The following is a 21,875-nucleotide window of genomic DNA, read 5'->3' on the forward strand; positions in this document are numbered from 1 at the left end:
GGTATTCCAATATGTGGCAAGCTAAGGAATTAGTTGATTCCTTTTTAGAAATGGCATAAGTGTGCTCGTAAATTCGTTGCTTCAGTTTACGCTCAGTTTTCCCAATATAGAAAGCCTGGCATGCCAAACAACTTGCCACATAAACCACTGCTTTAGTTTGACAATTGTATTTGCCCCTTATTTTATATTCAACGTTATTAATTTTAACAGTGGTACCCTCCAAAATACATTTACACTGTCGACATGAACCACATTTCTTCATGCCCAGATTTTGTGTTCTCAATCTAGACCTCCCTGCCTCTGAGGGTTTTCAAGTTCACTCCCCTTCTAAACGTAATCTCCGGTTGCATCCCAAACATATTGCGTGCAATTTTATCATCTAAAAGTAATGACCAGTTTTTACATAAAATGTTTCTAATGAAATAATGGTCTATCGAGAAGGTACATAAAAACCTTGAATTAAATTTAGTTTGACTAGTAGTGTTCTTGTCAACCCTATTCTCACCTGCCTCAGTATGTTGGGTAGAAAGTTGTCCCCCTAAAATAGGCCTGAAGTGACCAATATTACGCTTATGTACTACTTCTATTATAATTTCATTAACTAGATTAGATGGGTATCCTCAATTACAGAACATGTCATTAAGATTTTTACATTCTGTTAAAAAATCTTCTTCGTCCATCACCATCCTAGCTGCCCGTACCATCTGCCCTTTAATAACAGCTTTCTTTTGATGGTATGGGTGACAGCTAGAATAGTGCAAAAAACCATTGGAATACGTCGGTTTTCTAAATATGCTGCTTTTAAATCTATGATGCAGCCTGTCTTTTTGTAACCAAATATCCAAAAAACTAATATCAGAATCATTGAATTCATAGGTGAACTCCAAAAAATCAGTCATGTTTGAAATTGTTGAAATAAACAGGGGGATGTCATTAACATTACCTTTCCATAACAAAAACATGTCGTCCTGGTATCTAGTATACCAGGCGACCTGATTTTTGAACATGGGGTCCGGAATAATAATGTGTTTTCCCATTGTGCCATAATACAATTTGCATAGGCCCCCCACAAGGTGAGCCCATCGCCACCCCTGAGGTTTGTAAGTATGTGCGCCCTTCAAATTCAAAAAAATTGCACGTAAGGACTAGTTCTTCAATGTTTCGGCTAAATATATAATATTATCACTAACTTTCCTAGCTAAGAGGAATTCCCTAATCCATTCTAATCCTACCTTATGTGGGATCACGGTGTAAAGGTCCTTCACATCGATAGTTAGAAGGAAATAATCGGGTTAAATGGAGTTTTGTTTATTTCCCCCAGAAAACTCCAGGAGTCCTTGCAAATCTGTGGCTCCTTATCAATAAATGGTTTTAACAAACTTATCTATATATTTAGCACAAGCACTTAAAATCGAACCCCTCCCGTCTACTATAGGTCTAAAGGGCGGGTCCGATATAGACTTATGAATTTTTGGAGCCCCAAAAAATGCTGCACATCTCGGTGCTGTAATACTTAGATATCTATGTATGTCAGTGTCAATATAGTCTTCTAAAAAAAGGTCATCTAGAATATTTCTAATTTTACCATACGTTATATTTATTTCATTGACACTAATTTCTTGATATGGACCTAATTCCAAATGGGCTAACATTTTATTGACATACATATAATGGTCCATAAAAATAAGGCCACTACCTTTGTCGGGTTTCATAACCCTGATGTTGCAATCTCTCAAAATCTTTATTAAATCCCTTTGATGCGTGGAAATATTTAGCTTAAGCCCCTTTGGATGGTTTCTCATAGAAGCTAAATATCGTAAATCTAGCTCACAGGCTGTTTCAAAAGCCTTTAACTTCTCTACCAATGGTGGATTAAAGAGGCTAGCAATTCTAAAGGGGTTTGTTAAAGCAGACCTTTCTCCAAACAAGATTTTAAGATTCAGTTTGCGTACAAATAATTTAAGGTCCACAATTGTTTTGACAATGTCAAAATGTGAATCTGGAACAAAGGAAAGGCCTTTCGAGAAGAAGTCACACATGCTCTGATCTATGCAAAAAGAGGTAAAATTATAAATTTTAAAATCCCCTTCACTGCTGTATGCAATAGTCGGGCAGGTAGGTGACAGGGCTACCTCTTCCTCTGGTTTCGCTTGCTCGTCGTGGTGGTCTGGTTCCTGTTCGACCTCAGGTTCCTTTGTTTGGAACTCTGTCCCTGCCCAAAACCCTGGGCATTCTGTCCTTCATGTACATTGTCAAAACTGTTGGTCTTAGTTTGCATATTTGTCCTTTCCCCCTGATCAGATGCATTGTTGTTGTTAGATTGATTCCGGTTGTTACTGAATCCATCCTCAACACAGTCCTGATAATTCTCATCATATTCATGTAGGAGGGGAGTACAGGGATCATCTAATGAGTTCCCACGCTCTCTCCGGCCACCTACTTCTTCTGTATTGTTTATATTCCTAGGCTTAAAACTAGTTTGAGATATAGGTGGTGGTAGTGGGTATGCCTTATTGTTGGCATATTGGAACAAGTCTCTACTAATTTTCTTTTTCTTGTTGTTAGATAACTTTGTCAAAGTAGCTTCAATACTGGTAAAAATACGTGAATAATCGTATTTGTACCTAGGAAAATCATGGTTGCTTTTAATGTCATATTCCAATATTTCTAAGTCATGTCTGTAATCTTCCACTTGTTCCATATAATTACCAATCAATATTTGCATAAAATCAAACCCCTGTCTATCAAAAAGTTCTAATAACCGGTTGTGAAAATCCGAACCATTAATAAGCCCCACAGGGAACCTCCATTGCCTCAGGCCTTTGGGGGCAATCTTTTTGTCAAGGCATTCTTCTAAATAAGCTACTTCTAATTGGCATTTTCTACATTTAAATAATTTATAATCAAATTCATTAATAAGGGCAGTTATATCAGTGTTCGTACCTTCCTGTTGTTGCCATAATTCTCCTTCTTTCATCTGGTTATTTTGGAAGAAGTCTTTTTTGCTCAAAAAATGATTAATTGAAGGAAGAGCACCCATAACGTTTTGTGTAGGCATATTCTCTCGTACTAATGCACTAGGTTGTAACTCAGCTGGTCGTTGCCCAGCTGGAATGCTGGAAACCAAAGCGGAGTTGTTCTCTGTGTTAGACCCAGAGGTTGCATTAGTTCCGACTCCTCTCGCAGTAAATTGCTGAGCAGTAGTGGTGTTATCGTTCTTAAGTCTCTCTGTTTTTGAACTTTTAATGGAACTAGAAACCATTCCATTAACACTGTTGTCAAACTGTTCAAACCGTTGGGTTAGATAGTCCAAACGCTCCATAATAACTTGAATCAGCGTTGTCAGATTACCATCGGCGTTCGCCTACGTAACCTCAGCTGCAGAGTGATTACTATCGCTGTTGTTTGTTTCCCCATTCATTACATGTTGTGTAAACATAGGTGGGGAACTTTGTGTTATGGCTCCGTCTTCATTTGCCATGCTACAAACCTCAAACCAAAAACGGACTTCACAAACTGTTTAAAACACAAAAAGTTGAAGCGCGGAGCCAAAAACTGCTGTAGAAGACCTATTTATGTAAGCGCTTTTGGAAAGAATAATATCTTTCCTTCCTCAGAAACAAAACAGTTAAAACAGAACTAACATCCTTTAAAAACTTTGAAAATCATATGATGTGTTAATTTGATCAAGAAATTAATTAATCAATCAACTTCAAGAACTAAAAGATCCAGGTTAAAATTAAAGTCACATATCAACCTTTGTATATACAGTAACTTTAAACACACTGGACATTGTTTAGAATGTTAAAGTGCTAACCAATAAAACATGGAAATCTTAAATTTTCTAAACTATTTATCTTAATATTTAAAAAGACATACACATTTAAAAAGTTTGACAACAGCTATGGAGAATAATGAACCTAGCAAACACTCCAAATAAAACTAAACGCTAAAAAATACAATTGTTAATACCTATCCATATATTTTGTATATGTGTACCTATCAAATCGTTCACACTCAATATATTAATAATAAACTTATTATGCAAAAACATTTGAAACGTAATACTATATCTGGTAAAATAAATTGTTTACTCTCTCCATTTATATTTTTTGTACATGAAAGATTCCCTTATAATCTTTGTTTGTTTAACAAAAACAGTTTAAAATTTTATCTTTTCATGGCCAAATGTTTTAAAACACAAGTGATAGAAATATGCTCATTAAGCCCTGGGTAAAAACAGGCAGCGGTTTTTATTTGCCAAAAAAGCTCTTCTTTTTCAAGAAGAATTTGCCAAGGTCCCCTGTTTGGATCATCATTAATTTGTTTAAGAACTGTAAATCTAAATTGGTGGTCCGGGTATTCCAATATGTGGCAAGCTAAGGAATTAGTTGATTCCTTTTTGGAAATGGCATAAGTGTGCTCGTAAATTCGTTGCTTCAATTTACGCTCGGTTTTCCCAGTATAGAAAGCCTGGCATGCCAAACAACTTGCCACATAAACCACTGCTTTAGTTTGACAATTGTATTTGCCCCCAACTTTTTGTGTTTTAAACATTTTGTGAAGTCCGTTTTTGGTTTGATGTCCATAGAATGCATTTGTGAAGGATTCGGCATTGTGGGATGTGGTATCCACTGGCCCAGTGGGCTTAAAGGATACCATCTCAGTCTTAAGAAGAGTGAAGTCTGCTTTTGAGAAGTTTTTCACTGTGGTCTTTTGTGCTGGGGGTGGAGGTGGGATATGTATATCCAGGGTGATTAGTTTGTGGTCAGATCTCACTAGTGAGGGGTATACCTCCGGTGTGGAGCATTTTGTCCCCATGTTTGTGATGATCAGCTCTAGTATATTATCTCCCCTAGTGGGAGAGGTGACTAGTTGTTCCAGTGCATTTGAATTTATGAATTCCAGGAACCTTTGGGCTAGGGTGTTAGGGCTAGAATAATGTACCCAATCTATGTTTGGGTAGTTGAAGTCTCCCAGTATGATGGTATTTTGTGATACATTCATATCCTCCAATGTCTTCAGGAAGGCTGAGTGGGGTTCCTGAGATTGGGAGGGTGGTCTGTAACATGCTACCAGTTGTATAGCAGTTTTGCCTATGGTTAGTTGCACCTGAATGGTCTCTGATGCTTCATGTGTTGCTTCTAACCTGGAGGTGTGGGTGTCCTTGATGAATATGGACACTCCCCCTCCCTTTGTGGTTCGGCCCGGGTTTTGGGGCCAAAAAGCATGATACGAGGTATAGCCTGGTAGCACTGGGGTGCTCGCAGGAGCCTTGAACCAGGTTTCAGTTACTGCACATACGTCGATGTTCTCCATACTGAGGAGTGCATCGAGTGCCTGCATCTTCAGATTTAGACTTCTGGCATTGAGCAGCATTACCGTTAGTTTTTTTCCATTTTTGTTTTCTAAGGAGGTGGGTTTGTCTTTTGAGCCTTGCCTAAAAAAGGCACTATGGGGGTGGCAAGAGCCTTAGCCAATATCCGGAAGCCCAGTGGTGACAGGTGTAAGCCGTCCCTTGCGAAGCAGCATGGCTTGTCCAACATGTCATCCCAGGCAGACAGACATTGGATCCCCTTAGAATGACACCAGCACTTGAGCCAGTTATTAAAGCTGATCATCTTGTCTTTGTATTGTGGCATCATTCTTGGTGAGGGCAAGATGCTGCTCAGGGTCAGGGTCATACCAGCCTGGGCTACATAATCAGAGAGCTCCTGTATGTCTCTTTTCATGTAGTCTGGGGAGGTACGGCTCAGGTCATTCACGCCAGCATGGACAATAACGGAGTCATATTTGTACTTGCTTTGGAGTGACCTGAGTGTGTGTGTTATGTGGCGGATCCTAGCTCCAGATAGGCAGCTCACAGTCACCCTCTCCTTGTTCAGCCTGGTAAGCGGGACATCAGTGTGTCTGACTATAGAGTCACCTATTACTAGTGTATCAGGCATAGTGTTTGGCCTTAAGGGCTGTGATTGGTTGACACACTGATTTATTGAAGTATGTGTTGCATGTGTTTTGTTTTGAGGGGGTGGATTTTTGGATGTCTGCTTTGGGAGCCTCTGTTGTTTTGGTAAGTTTTTTATTAGAGCCTCCGAGTATGTCTTTGTGTTTTTATGTGTTTGGTTTGCAGTTGTGGTAGGTCTATGTGGGACTTGGTTTGTTGTGTGTGTGATTACCATCTCCTCCTGTCTGGTCATGCCAGCCCGAGTTGAGAGAGTTCAGCCTCCAGTTTGGCTATATAGTTGCATCTCTCACATTTATTTGTGTTTGTTGGGAGGAGGAGAGGGTTGTCTGTGTACATAAGACAATTGTAGCATTGTCTCAAGGTTGTTCAGTGTCAAAGAAGGAAGAAAATACTTAAATGGAAAATAATTAAAATGATGCATGGCTAAGCATTGGTCTCTGGCTTTTTTGGACAGTGCTATTATGGATATATATTGATTTTGATAGATTATTTTTTTGAGCTGGGGACAGAGAACAGAGACTAATGTACGCAGATTCAAAAGCAGCTATAGGAAGTGCCTGCATAAAAGGGAGATGAGCGGTAGACAGGACTAGATATAATTTTTTCTTGATGATAGTACTTTAAGAAATATAGCTGGCTTAAACTTTTCAGTGGTGTTATTTTAGCTTTCAGAAAAAGGATTTCCTATAATTAGATTACCGTAAGCAGCATTGCTGGCAGTTGCTTTCCATCCAGTTTGTTACCTAGACCAGCACATTCTGTTTGCAGTGTTAATTTCTTTTTCATAATATGTTTGTCTTCAACTCATAGGTGATCCCTTCTTGGAATATTTCTCCAATCAAAAAGATCCACGAAGTAAAGGTGAGCTGTGATAATGTATTTTTAAGTATTTTAAATACCTTTTATCTTTTTTTAAGTGGTGCCAGAAGCTCAGTCAGCTGTTGTACCTTTTCTTCCAGGATGCAGTTGAGATCATTCCCATTATTTCTCCTTATTTATTTTTGCAGGATAGTTATATCCCTACCTACTCTTTAAGTGCTACCACTGAGTCTGCCTCACACTCATCTTCAAAACCATTAACTTGCTTTTGTGCTTCATGTGTTGAGAGATTGATATTTGCAGTTGATATTCCAGTTACATGTACCAATTTAATGTTAATAAATTGTTGTATTTTGTCACACCAGAGAATAACACGTGTATCACTGTTGAGAATGCTCTTGAATGGGTCCCTGAATGGTTTAAATATATACAGTTATCCCTCAGGAACTTTAGCAGAAGATAATCTAGTAAAGATAAGGGACAGATTAGGCGCTAGTCTGATTTTTAAATCCACAGAGTTTACAAGATGGAGTCAGTCCATGGACCATAATCACCTTGCCATTATTCACTCTCATAAAGTACATCCTCCTTCTGGATGGCAAAACAAATCAAGACCGCTGTGAATTTATGGTTTGCCTGAGAGGAAGCAAGGGCGTCATTGAGTTGGAAGATTATTCCAAAGATGGAGGAAGTGTTGAGTAATAAGTCTGTCCCCCCAATGTGTATTATTTATTTTTTATGGAAGTTCATGTCTTTTTGAGTGTTTATGGAGCCATTTGTTTTATGGAGGTGTAGAAGATCCTGGAGGCTTGGGTCCTTAACAGCATGGAATGTAGACACAAGTCATTCTTCAGGAGTCTGTAAAGAGACGAAGCATAGGGACAGGGCTTTCAAGCCTGTCTTGGTATCTGAGAATCTGTAGTCCAGTGACAATGGGTATCCTTCTTTCTGCATGCTGTGTTAGAATAAATTTATTGTAAAAGGGACATTGTGTTCTTTTAATTTGCCTGATCAGGCTAGAGTCTAGAGAAATAAGAATGTCTTTTGACTTGAATGGAAGTGCCTTAATTTATAAATTGTGCTAGGTAGAAGGATTTTTTGGCTACTTTAACTGTATGATAATCAAAGATGGTGAATTGTCAGTAAAGGTGACAATATCTCTGATAACTGCATCAGTCTTGAGTGGGCTGATGTCTGTACTGTAAACTGCTGTTGAGATTTGTTTGCCAAAGATGACATTGCTACACCTCTTTGTATTTAATGTAAGCTTCTTTCTAATACATCATTGATTTTGTATAGGTTTTCCCTTGCTATACTAACACAGTATCAGATGCTGAGCAAATTATAACACTCAGGTTGCAGTCATTATCAAATTCAATTAGTCATATGTCTGGGTTAGTGGTTTAGAGATCCAGGAAGTAGGTGCCATACAGAAGGGGGTTCCCAGTGCTAAACCTTGAAGCAAACCACTAATTACTTGTCTGATGTTGTTAATCTTCTTTCCATTCATCACTGATGGGTTCGGTTCCGAGCCCTTGGAACCGAGTCGACCTTTTTACCAAGCTCACCCCAGCCAAAAAAACTCTCGACCTAAGTCTCTACCCAGAATGCCCTTCTCCCTGTTACATCAGATCTCGTTTGCCTCATAGCCGTAAAGCTGCGTTTCAGCCAAGCTGTCAGCTAAGTGAAACTTTTTTGATATTTGTGTGAAAAATGTTGGATAGCTTCATATTTTATTAAGCAATTAGTTGCTGTAGAGTCTTTTCTTCTGTCTGACCTTGGTTTTTCATCTCTACCCGTAGTTACCGTTGTTGCACTTTCAAGTACCATTGTTGATACGGCCTTCCTCCCTTACCCTTGTGGTATTTTTTCAATACCATAGTTGGTATTGTTTAACCTGTTAGCTGTCTTTTATTCAAGTGTTTCCTTTCTTTTCTCTATCATACCAGTGTATTGTTATATTTGTGAATTTTTTGAATGGAGTTGACTTTGATTATAGTTGGATTATACAGTTGGCCTGTGGTGTTTATTCTCTATCAAGATGTCTGATAAGAAGGGTACTTCAGGTTTTAAGCATTGTACTTCATGTAAGGGCAAGTTACCTAACAGTGATTCTCGTGATGACTGTGTATACTGTTTGGGAGTGTCCCTCCTTTCAGTGCAACCTCCATGTGACATTTGTCAGAGTTTCAGTCAACGCACTCTTAGTGAGTGCAAAAATAAACTCATTCTGAAAGGGTTACTCAAGTCTCCCTTCTCGGAGGCCATTTCTGCGATGGAGGTCTCAACCCCTCCTTCTAAGGATAAAAAGGGATCCCACTAGGTTCCTTCTTCACCATCGGATGATCAGAGCAAGCCTGGGAAATCAAAGGTCCCAAAGTTATCTTCGGAGCATAAATCAGCCTACTCGGCTTAGTCTTCTTCGGCTCTGACCATCTCAAAACCATCGATACTGGCACCCATTTTGGCACCAGTCCTGCCTCCGCCACCGATCATAGACTTCGACTTCGGCACGTTTGGCCACTTCAGCTCAGGACACACCTTCGACTACATCATTAGTTTCCATTTTGGAACCGACCTTTTCAGTTCTGAGTGCCACTTCTGCACTGAGCGTTTTACCAACCTCACTGGATTTGACCCCTTTACTTCCGGTCTCGAAGCTAGAGACTTCGGTGCCGGCAGGTCTTGCACCATGGACCCGATACTCCCCCTCCGTAGATCCATTTCTGGGTCAGGCATATAGCCCCTTCATCGAACATCCTGATTCCCCATCCGGAGTATCCACTAGATCCACCAGGAGCCTTTCTGAACATGACTTGGTGCGTCTTGTAGACCAGCTGTTGTTAGCCAGGGGGATTCCCTCACTTTCTAAGACCCATCCACCTGCAGGACTTGCGTTGCCTTATCCACAGACTACATCTTGCACTCCTCCTTCGACCATCTCGGTTCCAAAGCCGTCTGCTCCAACATCTTTCTTGGAACTCAACACCTCTGCGCCTACGGTGCATCTCATGCCGGCTCAGAGTTTGTCCCTTTGGTCTTTGGTTCCCGCTGAACCCGTCCTTCCTCAATCTGGGGATTGGGGGAAGGGGCGTCGGCCCAGGTACGGCACCACCTCTCTCCTCGGTTCCACCCTCGGCGCCGATGTCCTCGTCGATCCTGCTTGATGCGTCATCCGTGGGGGTGGGTTCGTCAGAGCGGGGTGTGACCATGGTCCCGAGGTTGTCTTTCTTGGTTGTGGGCTCCCATCCCTCTTCTGGCAGGCCTGCCTTCCACGCGATGGAGAGGGCTCTTGCTTCTGGCAGCACTCCAATGTCAGGACCCCAGTTTTCACCCCCTGAGCTACAGCTGTCACAGACCACCCCCCCCAAGACATGAGGCAGAGAAAGCCGCAGGACACCCCTGTTCAGGGTACCCGCTCTTCTGAGTCCTCCTCAGAGACCCTCACTGAGGAGCCCCCTCAAAAGCAGATGTGCAAGAGGAAGCACTTGGATTCACCAGAAGAGTCTTTAACTGAAGACACGGATTACAATGATGGTGAAGGGTCCCCACGGTCATCTCCTGATGATGTATCCTTCAGAGACATCCTGGAAATGTTAAAGAAGAGAGGTGACTGGAAGCCCTCCAACCCTTCATCTGGGTCAGTGTTCCTGCAGGCTATTCGCACCCGGCCTTCTACCTCTTGGGTGACCCTGCCTGCCAACGAGCTCGTCATGCAGCAAGCTTGGAAGAACCCTGATTCCATTGAGGCGATCCCTCGGAGACTGGACAAAATTCTTTCCCCTCCTGAGGAGAACCCACATTGGTCCAAAGGGTTACCAGTTGAAGCAATGGTGGTGGCTGCGGCCACGAAAAAGGACTTGGCTGAGGAAAGTCCCACTGTCCACCCGCCCAACAGGGGGTCCTGGGAGGTGGACAGACTTGAAGTGTGTTTTTGCATCAGGGACCTTTGCTGTATGGTCCCTGAATTATTTTGTACATTTTACGAGGCTCCAGAGGGATTTGATCTCCGAACTCTGTGGGATGCTCGCAGGACAGTTGTCTGACGAGGTCAGGACAAAATGGCCTAGCAGCTCGCAACCCTGGAATCAATATCCAACTCATCCATGAGGTTACTGTCACATGCAACCGAAGAGGCGGCTAGAGCAGTGGGATCGGGCATTGTTGTGAGGCATCATGCCTGGATGCGCATTAGTGACCTCGCAAACCCCTTCAAGTCTTCCTTTCTGAATGCTCCCATTGAAGCTTCGACCCTTTTTTGCTCCAAAATGAAGGACACGCTAGCCAGGTGTGAGCAAGATGGAAAGACCCTGTGTGCTGTAGGCCTATGGTTTTCCAACCCTCAGTGTACCTTCTCCAGAAATCAGAGGAGTGGAAAGATGTGGCATAAAAAATCTCAGGGTCCCTTCCATGTTGCATGTGGTGATACTTCCAGAGGCAGAGGGGGTAACATTTCCGGAAGACCCCCCTATAGAGGCAGAGAGGGTCCTTGTAATCAGGGCTCCAGGGATTCCTTCTGTGGACAGCCTTATCAGCATTCCTGAAAAGCAGTCTGATTGCTTACCTCTGAAAGCAGTTGGGGGTCATTTCTCTCTGCACCAAGCTGCCTGGCAATCCATCACCACCGATCGTTTGGTGCAGAGGATTATCACCAGAGGTTACACCATTCCCCTTTCTTGTCAGCTAAATTTCCCAAGAAAATTTCCTGACATTCCATCCAGTCAAAGGGAAGAAGCATCTTCAGAGATTATAAAGCTGTCTCAAAAAAGAGTCATCCAACCAATCCCACCAGACCAGCGCGGATCCAGATTTTACTTGAGATTCTTTTTGGTGCCAAAAAAGACTGGACTGGAGACCCATTTTGGATCTCAGCAGCTTAAACAAGTTGGTCACCCAAACCAAATTCCGGATGGTCACGGTTCAATCCATTTTCCCCTTAAGAGAAGTTGATTGGATGTGCTCTATAGATCTCCGGGATGCGTATTACCACATCAAGATGGACAAATGCTCCAGGAGTCTGCTTTGCTTCCAGCTATGAGCCAGTCATTATCAATTCCGTGTCCTGCCATTCAGTCTCTCTGCAGCCCCCAGAGTGTTCACGAAATGCACGGCAGTGGTAACAGCTCAGTTGAGACTAAAAGGATTTCGGTTGTTTCCATATCTGAACAACTGGCTCCTTACCGTCCCCACCGAGCATCTTCTGGTAACAGCACTACATTATACGCTTTCTCTCTCTCTCTGGCAAAATTGTTTTGAATAACGATACATTGGGAGAAATCAAACCTTGTCCCTACACAACAAATAGAGTTCATTGGAGCAGTGTTCAATCCTCAAGTCCTGTCTGGTATCGCTCCCAATTCCAGACTCCATCGACTGAGGCTTCAACTCCAGGTGATACTCTCACAAATAACAGTTTTTGCAAGGGAAGTTCTTCAGGTCCTAGGTTCTATGGCAGCGTCAATCGCAGTAGTGTCTCTAACAAAGCTACACATGCAGATTCTGCAGTGGCTCCTTCTGTGTCAATGGTTCCCAAACTGTCACCCCTTCAGTTACCAGATTTGAATAACCAACTCCTCCAAACATGACCTGCTTTGGTAGATGATTCCAGACAAACTTTGGAGTTGTCCATTTCAATCTCCTCAGCCCACAGCCATTGTGACCAAGGATACCTCCCTGATTGGGTGTGTGGGGGGGCATTTCCAGGGAAAGACTGTCCAAGGCACATGGTCCAACTCAGAGGCGCACCTGCATATCAGTGTTCTGGAACTGAGAGCTGTGCTGTTAGCGTTGCAGGCCTTCCATTTGGCTCTCCCTTCCGGGACAATTGCAATTCAATTAGACAATATGTCAATGGTCTGGTATATCAACAAGCAAGGAGGAACAAAGTCCTATCCCCTATGTTGAGAAGCCATGAGAATTTGGCAGTGGGTGATAGCTTCCAACCGCTTTCTAATAGCAATGCATATCCCAAGGAGCTCCAGTGTGATTGTGAACAAGCTGAGCAGATGCATCCTCATGCCTCACGAGTGGTCCCTCAACCCCGAGGTGGCATCAGCAATCATCAGCCACTAGGGCCAGCCCACTGAGATCTTTTCGCCTCCCCATCAAACACCAAGTGCAGCAGCTTTTTCACCTTACTTCCCCTGGAAGGGGAGTCACTGAGGGGCGATTGGTCCATGGGACTTCTTTACACTTATCTTCCCATCCCTCTGATCCCCCAATTTCTAAAGAAAGCTCTTTGGTTGAGATGCAAGGTGATCCTCATAGTGCCATTCTGACTTCAACAAGTTTGGTTCCCCTGCCTTCGGCCTCACGTAGTATACTCGCCGTGGATTCTGGACCCCCTACCAGATCTGATTACTCACCCCCCAGGGTTGAGTCACCCAAATCTGTCCATTCTCAAGCTGACAGCTTGGTTTCTCCACTTCCACTAGTAGCCAGGCAAGCTAATCTCTCCTTGCCTGTTTGAGACATTATTCTGGCCTCTTATAAACCATCCACCAGAAGACTGTATCTGGGTAAATGGAAAAGATTCTCCATCAGGTTCCAAGGATAACATGCTAGATCCGTATTCGGCTCCAGTTACTGCAGTGCTTCAATACTTGGCTAGGTTTTTTGATGATGGAGCCTCTGCTGCTACCATATGAGTGCATCTAGCTGCAATTTCCAATTTCCACAATGGTATAGATGGCACCTCTCATCTCTCTATGCATTTGCAAGGCTTTCCTCAAGGGGACTTCTCATATCAGGCCTCCTGTCAGACAGCCCGTGGAACCATGGAACCTCACTCTAGTCCTTCAGTCTTTGACTCAGAAACCTTTTGAACCTGCTGCGCAGTGTGACCTAAAGTTTTTGTCTTGGAAATCCTTGTTCTTGGTAGCCATCATGTCTGCTAGAAGAGTCTCTGAGCTGCAGGCATTGTGTATCACGATGCCCTATCTGATCTTTCATAAAGACATAGTATCACTTCGGACGAATCCATCCTTTCTCCCCAATGTTGTTTCTGAATTCTCCATAAACCAGACCATTGACCTACCAGTGTTCTTTCCAAATTTTGCCATTAGAGGAGAGTACTGCCTTCACTCTTTAGATGAACATAGACAATTGGGATTTTATCTAGACAGGGCCAAACCTATCCGTAAATCTGAATAGCTTTTCATCTCCTGTTCTGGGCCCATAATAGGAGAGGCTGTTTCCAAGGTTACTTTATCAAAATGGCTAAGGGACTGCATACGTTTCATCTATTCCCTCAGTAATGAACCTATGGCAAAAGTTAAAGCTCACTCCACTAGATCTATGGCAACATCTGTAGCTTTCCATTCCAGGGATTCCATGAAGGATATCTGTGCAGCAGCTACTTCAGCTAAGCCTCATACCTTTATCAATCATTCCAAATTGGACTTGGACTCCAGAGGGAGATCTGCCTTTGGCTCAATGGTACTCAGGAATGTTTTTCCATAAGGGCCGCCCATGGATCTCAAGGTAGCTTGGGATTCTGTCTCAATAGTGATGAATGGAAAGAAGATTAACAACATCAGATAAAGAAGCTATGTCTTACCATAATGTTCCATTTGTGTTGTTCGTCTTCTTTCATCACTTTCTACCCTCCTTTCCCCTCCAAAGGCTCCTGGAGGATGTTTTGGGTCTAAGTGGTGCCCTAAGGTAGTTGCGAAGAAGTGGCCTCAGCTTTACTTCCTTTTCTGTAGCAAACTCGATCTGTGATAACCGGGAGAAGGGCATTCCGGGTAGAGACTTAGCTCGAGAGTTTTTTTGCAGGCGCGAGCTTGGTAAAAAGGCCGACTTTGTTATGAGGGCTCGGAACCGAACCCATCAGTGATGAATGAATGAAGATGAGCAACACAGATGGAACGTTATGGTAAGACATAGCTTTTTCTGAGGTGACACCTGCTAATTCAATTGTATGTATTCTGCGTATCATAGGTACTTACTAGGTTACTGATCCTAGGTACTTACTAGGCTGTTGAGCTTTGAGGATCTTTAAAAGCCTAGGCATACATTCCTATGATATTTTTGGCCATATATTTTAGGTACGTGTAATAAATAATTGAGAAGAACATTTACACATTGACCTTATCCATGAGGGACAGGGTGCTAATCCAGGGGTGAATTTCTAGTTACCCATCCATTCATTCAGATTATGCTTTAATAGTACAAAAGTGCTTTGTTTTATGTGGAGAGGAAGGCTTTTCCAAATAAGTGATATTCTCTGTCATACATATCTATCCAGCCTTCATGTTATGTTTGTTACAAAAGAGGTTTATATCTCTTGAACAGGTGTTTATGTCCTAATGGGACTTGTGAAAGTGCAGTAGGTCTAACACGATGAGGTCTGCTGTGACTCTGTACGCAAGGCCGAGATCACCTTTCAGTAGCCCGTATGACATCGAGAAGAACGGCAAGGCTTTGAGAAGGTCTGCATAGTTTGTATGATTTAGACCCTTGATTTTCTCAGTAAGAAAGCATTGTAGGTATTCAGGTTGCATTAGGTATTTGGACAGGTGCATACTGAAGGGATCGTTATGGTCCGTGATCAGCCTGGTGAGTGCAGAATACAGTGGAATGGTTATATCTTTGGACCTGGATACCATACCCTTAGTAATAACTTGTGCAATAAAAAGGACTTTCTTACTGTAATGAGTATGTGGTGATTGAGGGAGTTCATTTTCTGCACAGATTCTCAGTTCCCTAACTACTGAATTAATTTTTAGGGGTGTTTTGTCAATGTGATAGCTACAAGGAACTTCTTGCTTGCCAGAAGTTACTATTTTACATTTCTTGGCATTTAGTTTTAGTCCACGGTTTTGACATCAGCTATTGATTTGGGAAAAGCAGTCTTGAAGGATCTTGGTACCCTCTGGGGAGTTTGATGGCACCAAGTTTACAGTCGTATGCAGACTTGGTTAGCTGTAAACCCTTAACAGTAGCTTTGACCTCCAGGAAGTAAGTGTTGAAGAGGGGTAGCCCAAGAACTCAATTCTGGGGTTACGCCTCTAGTGTGTATCTTTTGGAGGAGGTAGTACAGCTCATCCTAATTTCTTGGATTCTGACAGTAGTTCAGTATACTGTCGATCAAATTACATAGAGATTAACATTTAAGTAAGATAGTTAATAACCTGAGTGTGGGTTGGTGTTCTTAGGTTCATATGTGTATACTAGGATAACGACCACTAGGGCCCTTGCAAGCCTAGCCATGCAGCCCAAATGTGATCCACAAAAGTGATTTATATAGGGGATGATTTTCTGACTGCTTTTGTCCATCAGAGACATAGGTGCCAGACGAAGAGTGAATTTCAGATTTCTCATCCATTGGTCCAAGTTGCTCTTAAATAGGATTAGGGAGAAAGCCTGTTCCAGAGAACAGAAATTCTCAGAGAAACATGCCCATCTTTTCAATGTGTCCTATTTATGTTGCAAGCAAAATTTAGGTCGTTTTGGTCTAGTTGTTCTGATGCCGTTTGTTTCGCAGATGTGTCAAAGGCTCATCAAAACAGGGTGCTGTGATGCCTTGTACGCCATGCAAAGATTAACTTTCGTAAGTCTGCATGATACTGAGTAAAGAAATAGGACCTTGAGGTGATAGTGTAGAGAATTGTGTTTACTCCCTTTATCTTTTTGTAAGGAACCTTTATGGACATTCCAGTTGCTTCATGTGTCTGGTCAGTTACATACTGAAGAGGGCATTATACTCTGTGATAGGTCTGATAAGGGCAGAGTACAGTGCCCTCTTTCGACCTAGATTCTATGCCCTTACTTTTAAGTTGAGCAACATAGGATGATTCACTCCCTAGTGAAAGATGACCACAAGGCCTTTTTCAGCTATGTTAAACTTCAAGGGCAGCACACAGCAGTGTGCTGAATTATTGGTTAATGATGCCACATTCATAGGTTCATATGTAGGTACTAGGCTATTGGCCCTAGGGCCTATACAAGTGTAGCCAAAAAGGTACCTTGGCTTTCGCCACCCAAGAAAATTATTTTCCTGTGCCCCTGTCAAGCAGAGCCACAGAAGTGATCCCCAGGGTGAATTTCTATTTCCCATCCAGTCATCAAGATTTTTCATGAAGAGTGCTAATGAGGAGCTGTGTTTGACATAGATAGGTAGTCTGTTTCCAGAGTATGGGATGTCTCTTGGACAGGAATCTATCCCTCCACATGTTCTGTTTATTGTGATGACAAGGTTTAAGTCCCTAGAGCGTGTAATTCAGAAGAATTGGGATTTCTTTAAGTGGAGCATGTCCAACAGGTCTGGATTTGACATTGCTTTGTATGTTAGGCAGAGATCGCCTCTGAGTAGACGATATGCGACGGAGTAAAGCTGGAGTTTTTTTAGATGGTCTGGGTAGGGCAACTGTTTGAGGCCAGTAATCCTCTTTGTGAGGTATTTCTGTGGCCTTTCCAGTTGTAGATCTCTTGTGAGGTACATACCAAAAGGGGCGTTGTACTCTATAATAGGTCTAATGAGTGACGAGTAGAGAGGAACAATGACCTCTTTTTTTCTGGATGAGGCGTGCCACGTAGAAGGATATCCTGACCAGTGTGGCGATGTGATTGTCAAAGGAGAGACTACTGTCCACCGGTGTCCCAAGGTCTCTTATCACACTTTCAGTGTTAAGTAGACTACCGTCTATGTGGTAGTTCATGGGTGCAGAGTTTTTACCAAAGGGGATGACAATGCAGTTTTTGGCATTGAGCTTGAGGCCATGGCTTTGACACCAGGCATCTGTCTCAGTGAGGCCCGTTTGTAGGATGTCCGCATCGTTAGGAGTTTCGATTATGGCTCCTAGTTTGCAGTCATCTGCAAATTTAATTAGCCAAGGACCTTCTGTGTTAGCCTGTACTTGAGAAGTAGATACCAAACAGGAGAGGACCCAGGACTGAACCCTGTGGTATTCCACTTGTCACTAGTCAGAAGTCTGATTTGGAGTCTGCTACTTTCACAGTGTGGGTTCTGTCAGTAAGCCAGTTGGCAACCCATCTTGTGACATAGGGATGTATACCTAGTTTAGTGAGTTTATCTTAATTCCAGAGTGGGGGATGGTGTCAAACGCCTTGGCGAGATCTAGATAGGTTGTGTGAACCACCTTACCCTCATCTATGGCTTTGGTGACTGCTTCAAAGAAGTCTTTTAGGTTTAGGAGACATGATCTGACTTTTACAAACCCGAACTATGTGGGGTCCAGAATTTGGAGATCTCCAGTGTCTTTGTTTATGAGTTCCATGATGATACGTTCCATGGCCATGCAGACCAGGCTCATCAGGCTAATGGGGCAGTAGTTCTGGGGTCTGTCATGGCTCCCCCTTTGTGGAGTGGGATGACCATCGTGGTGTGCCATTCAATGGGCACAAAGCCTGAGGTGAGGCTATCACTGAACCATGGTACTTTGGTGGGGTGCCAGTTTATTCTGTAGTTCATGTAGAAGGCAGCTTGTGATGTTGTCAGGTCCCATGGATCCTGTGTTCTTGTCTTTGGAGAGTGAGGTTTTTACCTGTGCAGCCGTAATTACAGGAACTTTGCATTCTTCCGGTATAGAGATGGGCCCTTTAGGGGGTGAGAGGGGGGTAAAGTTAGCACTGAACCTCTGCCAGGATGTTGGCAATATCAGTTGGTTCTGTATATTTAGTGCCATTGTGCTGTAACTCATAGCCGATCTGAGTGTTGCCATTGAGATTCTTGACATAGCTATAGAATGGTTTGTGGTTGTCTTTAGAATCAGTGGCAATTTTGTTTTCATAGCTAGCTTTGGAGGATTATATGAGGGATCTCAGCTTCTTACTGAGGCTGACCAGGGAGTTCCTCCAGTCATGGACGTTTACTCTTTTTTGCAACAGTTTCTTTCTTTTGTTGTAGAGCTTGTGTATGGCAGAAAACCACCAGATTGGCTTCTTTCTTTTGTTGTAGAGTTTGTCTATGGCAGAAAACCACCAGATTGGCTTCCCTTTTTTGGAAGATAGCATCTTGGTTCTGTTAGGGATAGCACGATCCATGCACTCGTGTAAGTGCTTATAAAGTGCATTTGTGTAGGATTCATCAGTCGTACCTCTATTGTCCATCTGCATGGGTGTTCGTGAAGTTTGCCACTTCTGTCTTCAGAAGCGTGAAGTTGGCTTTGGAGAAATTTTTTTACGGTTGTTTCCCTAATGGGGGTGGGAGTGGGATGTGTATTTCTAGGGTGATTAGCTTGTGGTCGGATCTGACCAACGAGGAATTGATCTCTGTTGTGGAACACCGGTCGCCCATGTTGGTGATGACCAGGTCTAGGATATTGCTGCCCCTGGTGGGGGTGTGGATAAGTTTATCCAAGGCTTTGGAATTGATGAATTCCAGAAAACGTTGAGCAAAAGAGTTGGTTCATGAGTAGTTTTCCCAGTTAATGGTAGGGTAGTTGAAATCACCCATTATTAGGGTGTTGGGTTGTACCCTAATATTTTCCAGTGTATCAAAAAAGAGGAGTGGGAATCCTGGGGCATTGTTGGGGGGGGGGGTCTGTAGCACGCTACAATCTGGATTGTGGTCTTGCCCAGAGTAAGTTGAACTTGGATAATCTTGGATGCATTATACTGAGCAACTAGCTTGTAGGTGTGGATATCCTTAATGAATATGGACATGCCTCCGCCTTTCGTGTTTCTGACCGGGTTAAGTGGCCAAAAGGTGTGGTATAAATTATAGCCTGGTATTGCAGGGGTGCTCTCTGGAGTTTGAACCAGGTCTCTGTCACTGCACAGATGTCGATGTTCTCAATTTTAAGGAGTGCCTCGAGTGAGTGCATTTTGAGGTTTAGACTTCTAGCATAAAGTAGCATTACCCTCAGATTTTGCTTGCTTGTACCTGTTACGGTGGTGAATTTGTCATTTGAACCCTGCCTAAAAAAGGCACTTTAGGGGTGGCAAGAGCCTTTCCCAGTATCCTGAATCCAAGGGCGTCAGATGCAAGCCATCTCTGGCAAAGCATCGTGGTCTGTCTATCATGACATCCCAGGCAGGCAGATACTGGATTCCCTTAGAATGACACAAGAAGCTTAGCCAATTGTTGAAGTCAATCATTTTGTCCTTGTACTGTGGTATCATTCTGGGTGATGGCAGGATGCTACTTAGGGCTAGGGTCATACCTGCCTGAGTTACAAGATCGGAGAGCTCCTCCATGTCTCTTTTCATGTAGTCCAGTGAGGTATGTCTCAGATCATTCACACCAACATGGACAATGACAGAGTCATATTTGTACTTGTTGTGGAGTGACCTGAGTGCATGAATTATGTGGTGGATCCTGGAACCCGACAGGCAGCTGATAGTAACTTTCTCCACCGTTATGGAAGGGATGGCAGTTGCTGTCCTCCATTCAGCCAGCACAAAGCCTGTTTTGGAGACTGACGCTGAATAGCCTGTTTAGAGGTCTGACAAGGTCCTGTTTCAGGTTGACCAGTAAGCAGCCTGGTATGTCATCCAGCCGCATAGAATCAGTGTTCTTGGCCGTGGATAGTGCCTTGAGGACTTGTTCATGGGAGTTATGAAGGAGGGATGTAGGTGCAGGTAGATGTGGGAATGCAGGAGGAGATGATGTAGGTGCAGGTAGATGTGGGAATGCAGGAGGGGATGGAGTGAAATTAGATTTAAATTTATCTGCTAGATGTAATGGGATCCTATCTCACCTACATTCATAACAGATGGGTTCGGAGCCGACTCGGCCACTATACACTAGAACAAAGTCTCTCATTGGCTGGGCTTCCCCTTATCCCAGAATGCACCACACCTGCTTCCCCAGATCTCGTTTGCCGCTTTTCAAGCTGGACGTGGTCTCGACTTGGCTGGAGCTAAGTGTATTTTCTTGACCTTTTTGGTCTTTTTGACTAGGGTTTCTGTCAGTGTTTCAACAAACGGCAGTTTTAACAGCTTTGTGAGCGTTTGTTTTTCAGTTTTGTGAATTTTAGGTTTTTTATAATTTTCGCGCTTCTAGTATACTGGGCAAGGCCCGTTTAAATTAGAGGGCCTTTGCCCTTTGCTGTGTGTTTTACTTCGGTTGTGTGACTGAAATAGTTTTCTCTGTTTTTCCTGTTGTATCGGGCTAAGCCCGTTTAAGTTAGAGGGCTTTAGCCCGTATATTAGTCTACTTCTGTGTACTGTATTTTAACGTTTTCGATCTGTTATCTGTTTTCTACCTTGTTCAGGATGTCTAAGGAGCAGAAATCAGGATTTAAAAAATGTGCTAAATGTAATTATAAAATGCCTATCACAGACCGCCATGCTGTCTGCGTGTACTGTTTAGGGCCTAAACATCTACAAGATACATGCAGTGTTTGTCACGCTTTTTCTTCCAGGGTCCTTCAGGAAAGAAAAAACAAGCTAATACTTAAAGGTCTTATTAAACCTTCATTTGAGGAAGCGTTGGCTTCATCTCCAGCTTCTAAAAAGAAAAGGTTGTCGGCTCCGACCAGCCCGTCGGGCCCGACACCCAAGAAGCATAGATCATCGGCTCTGACCAGTCCGTCGGACCCGACATCCAAGAAACATAGATCGACCTCTTCTTCCTCTGCTCCAGTGGCTTCGGAGCCGATGGCTGAAGGGTCTGCCTCGGTGCCTCTTTCCTCGGCTCCATTGGTGTCGGAGCCGCAGGTTAGTGCACCGAGAGGCCAATCACCTACTTCGGCTCCTTTGGTTTCGGAGCCGTTGGAGGTGTGCAGCTCAGACTCTTCCCCCTCGGCCCCGGAGCCGCCTTCGGCACCGACACCTTTACAAATGGTTCCAATCTCGGATCCGATAGTGTTGGAACCTTTTCGGACCGGTCCCCTGTTTTATCGGAGCCGAGGCAGAAGTCTTCTCGGCCCCAGTCTATTTCCTCCAAATCCTCTAGGTTGTCGGATTCGGATTTGGATAGGGTTATCCAGAGGCTGTTCCAGTCCCCAGTTTTTACTAAAATGATCTCGGCTCCAGCCCACTCGGCTTCGGAGCCGATTCCCCATTCTGTGCATTTGATTCCTCCTCCGACCCCCTTGGAGCCGTTGGAGTCGGTGCTGGTAGAACGCAGCGGAATCGTCCAGTCGGAGCAGAGACCCCCTCGTAGTTTCGCTGCTCTGACCTT

The 21,875-nt window shown here is 43.4% G+C and overlaps 1 protein-coding gene across 2 annotated transcripts in view; it reads left to right on the forward strand.

Moving 5' to 3' along the window:
- GON4L (gon-4 like) overlaps nt 1-21,875 on the forward strand; it is a 3,426,849-nt gene that overhangs the window by 1,160,185 nt on the left and 2,244,789 nt on the right. For both annotated transcript variants that reach the window (XM_044080158.1, XM_044080159.1), the window contains one exon: nt 6,776-6,826. In XM_044080158.1, the coding sequence (XP_043936093.1) occupies nt 6,776-6,826 (51 nt within the window). The remainder of the gene's footprint in view (nt 1-6,775; nt 6,827-21,875) is intronic.

The sequence above is a fragment of the Protopterus annectens genome, chromosome 8.part0, assembly GCF_019279795.1.
Source record: "Protopterus annectens isolate FY-2018-M chromosome 8.part0, PAN1.0, whole genome shotgun sequence".
In the NCBI taxonomy this organism is placed as follows: domain Eukaryota; kingdom Metazoa; phylum Chordata; order Ceratodontiformes; family Protopteridae; genus Protopterus; species Protopterus annectens.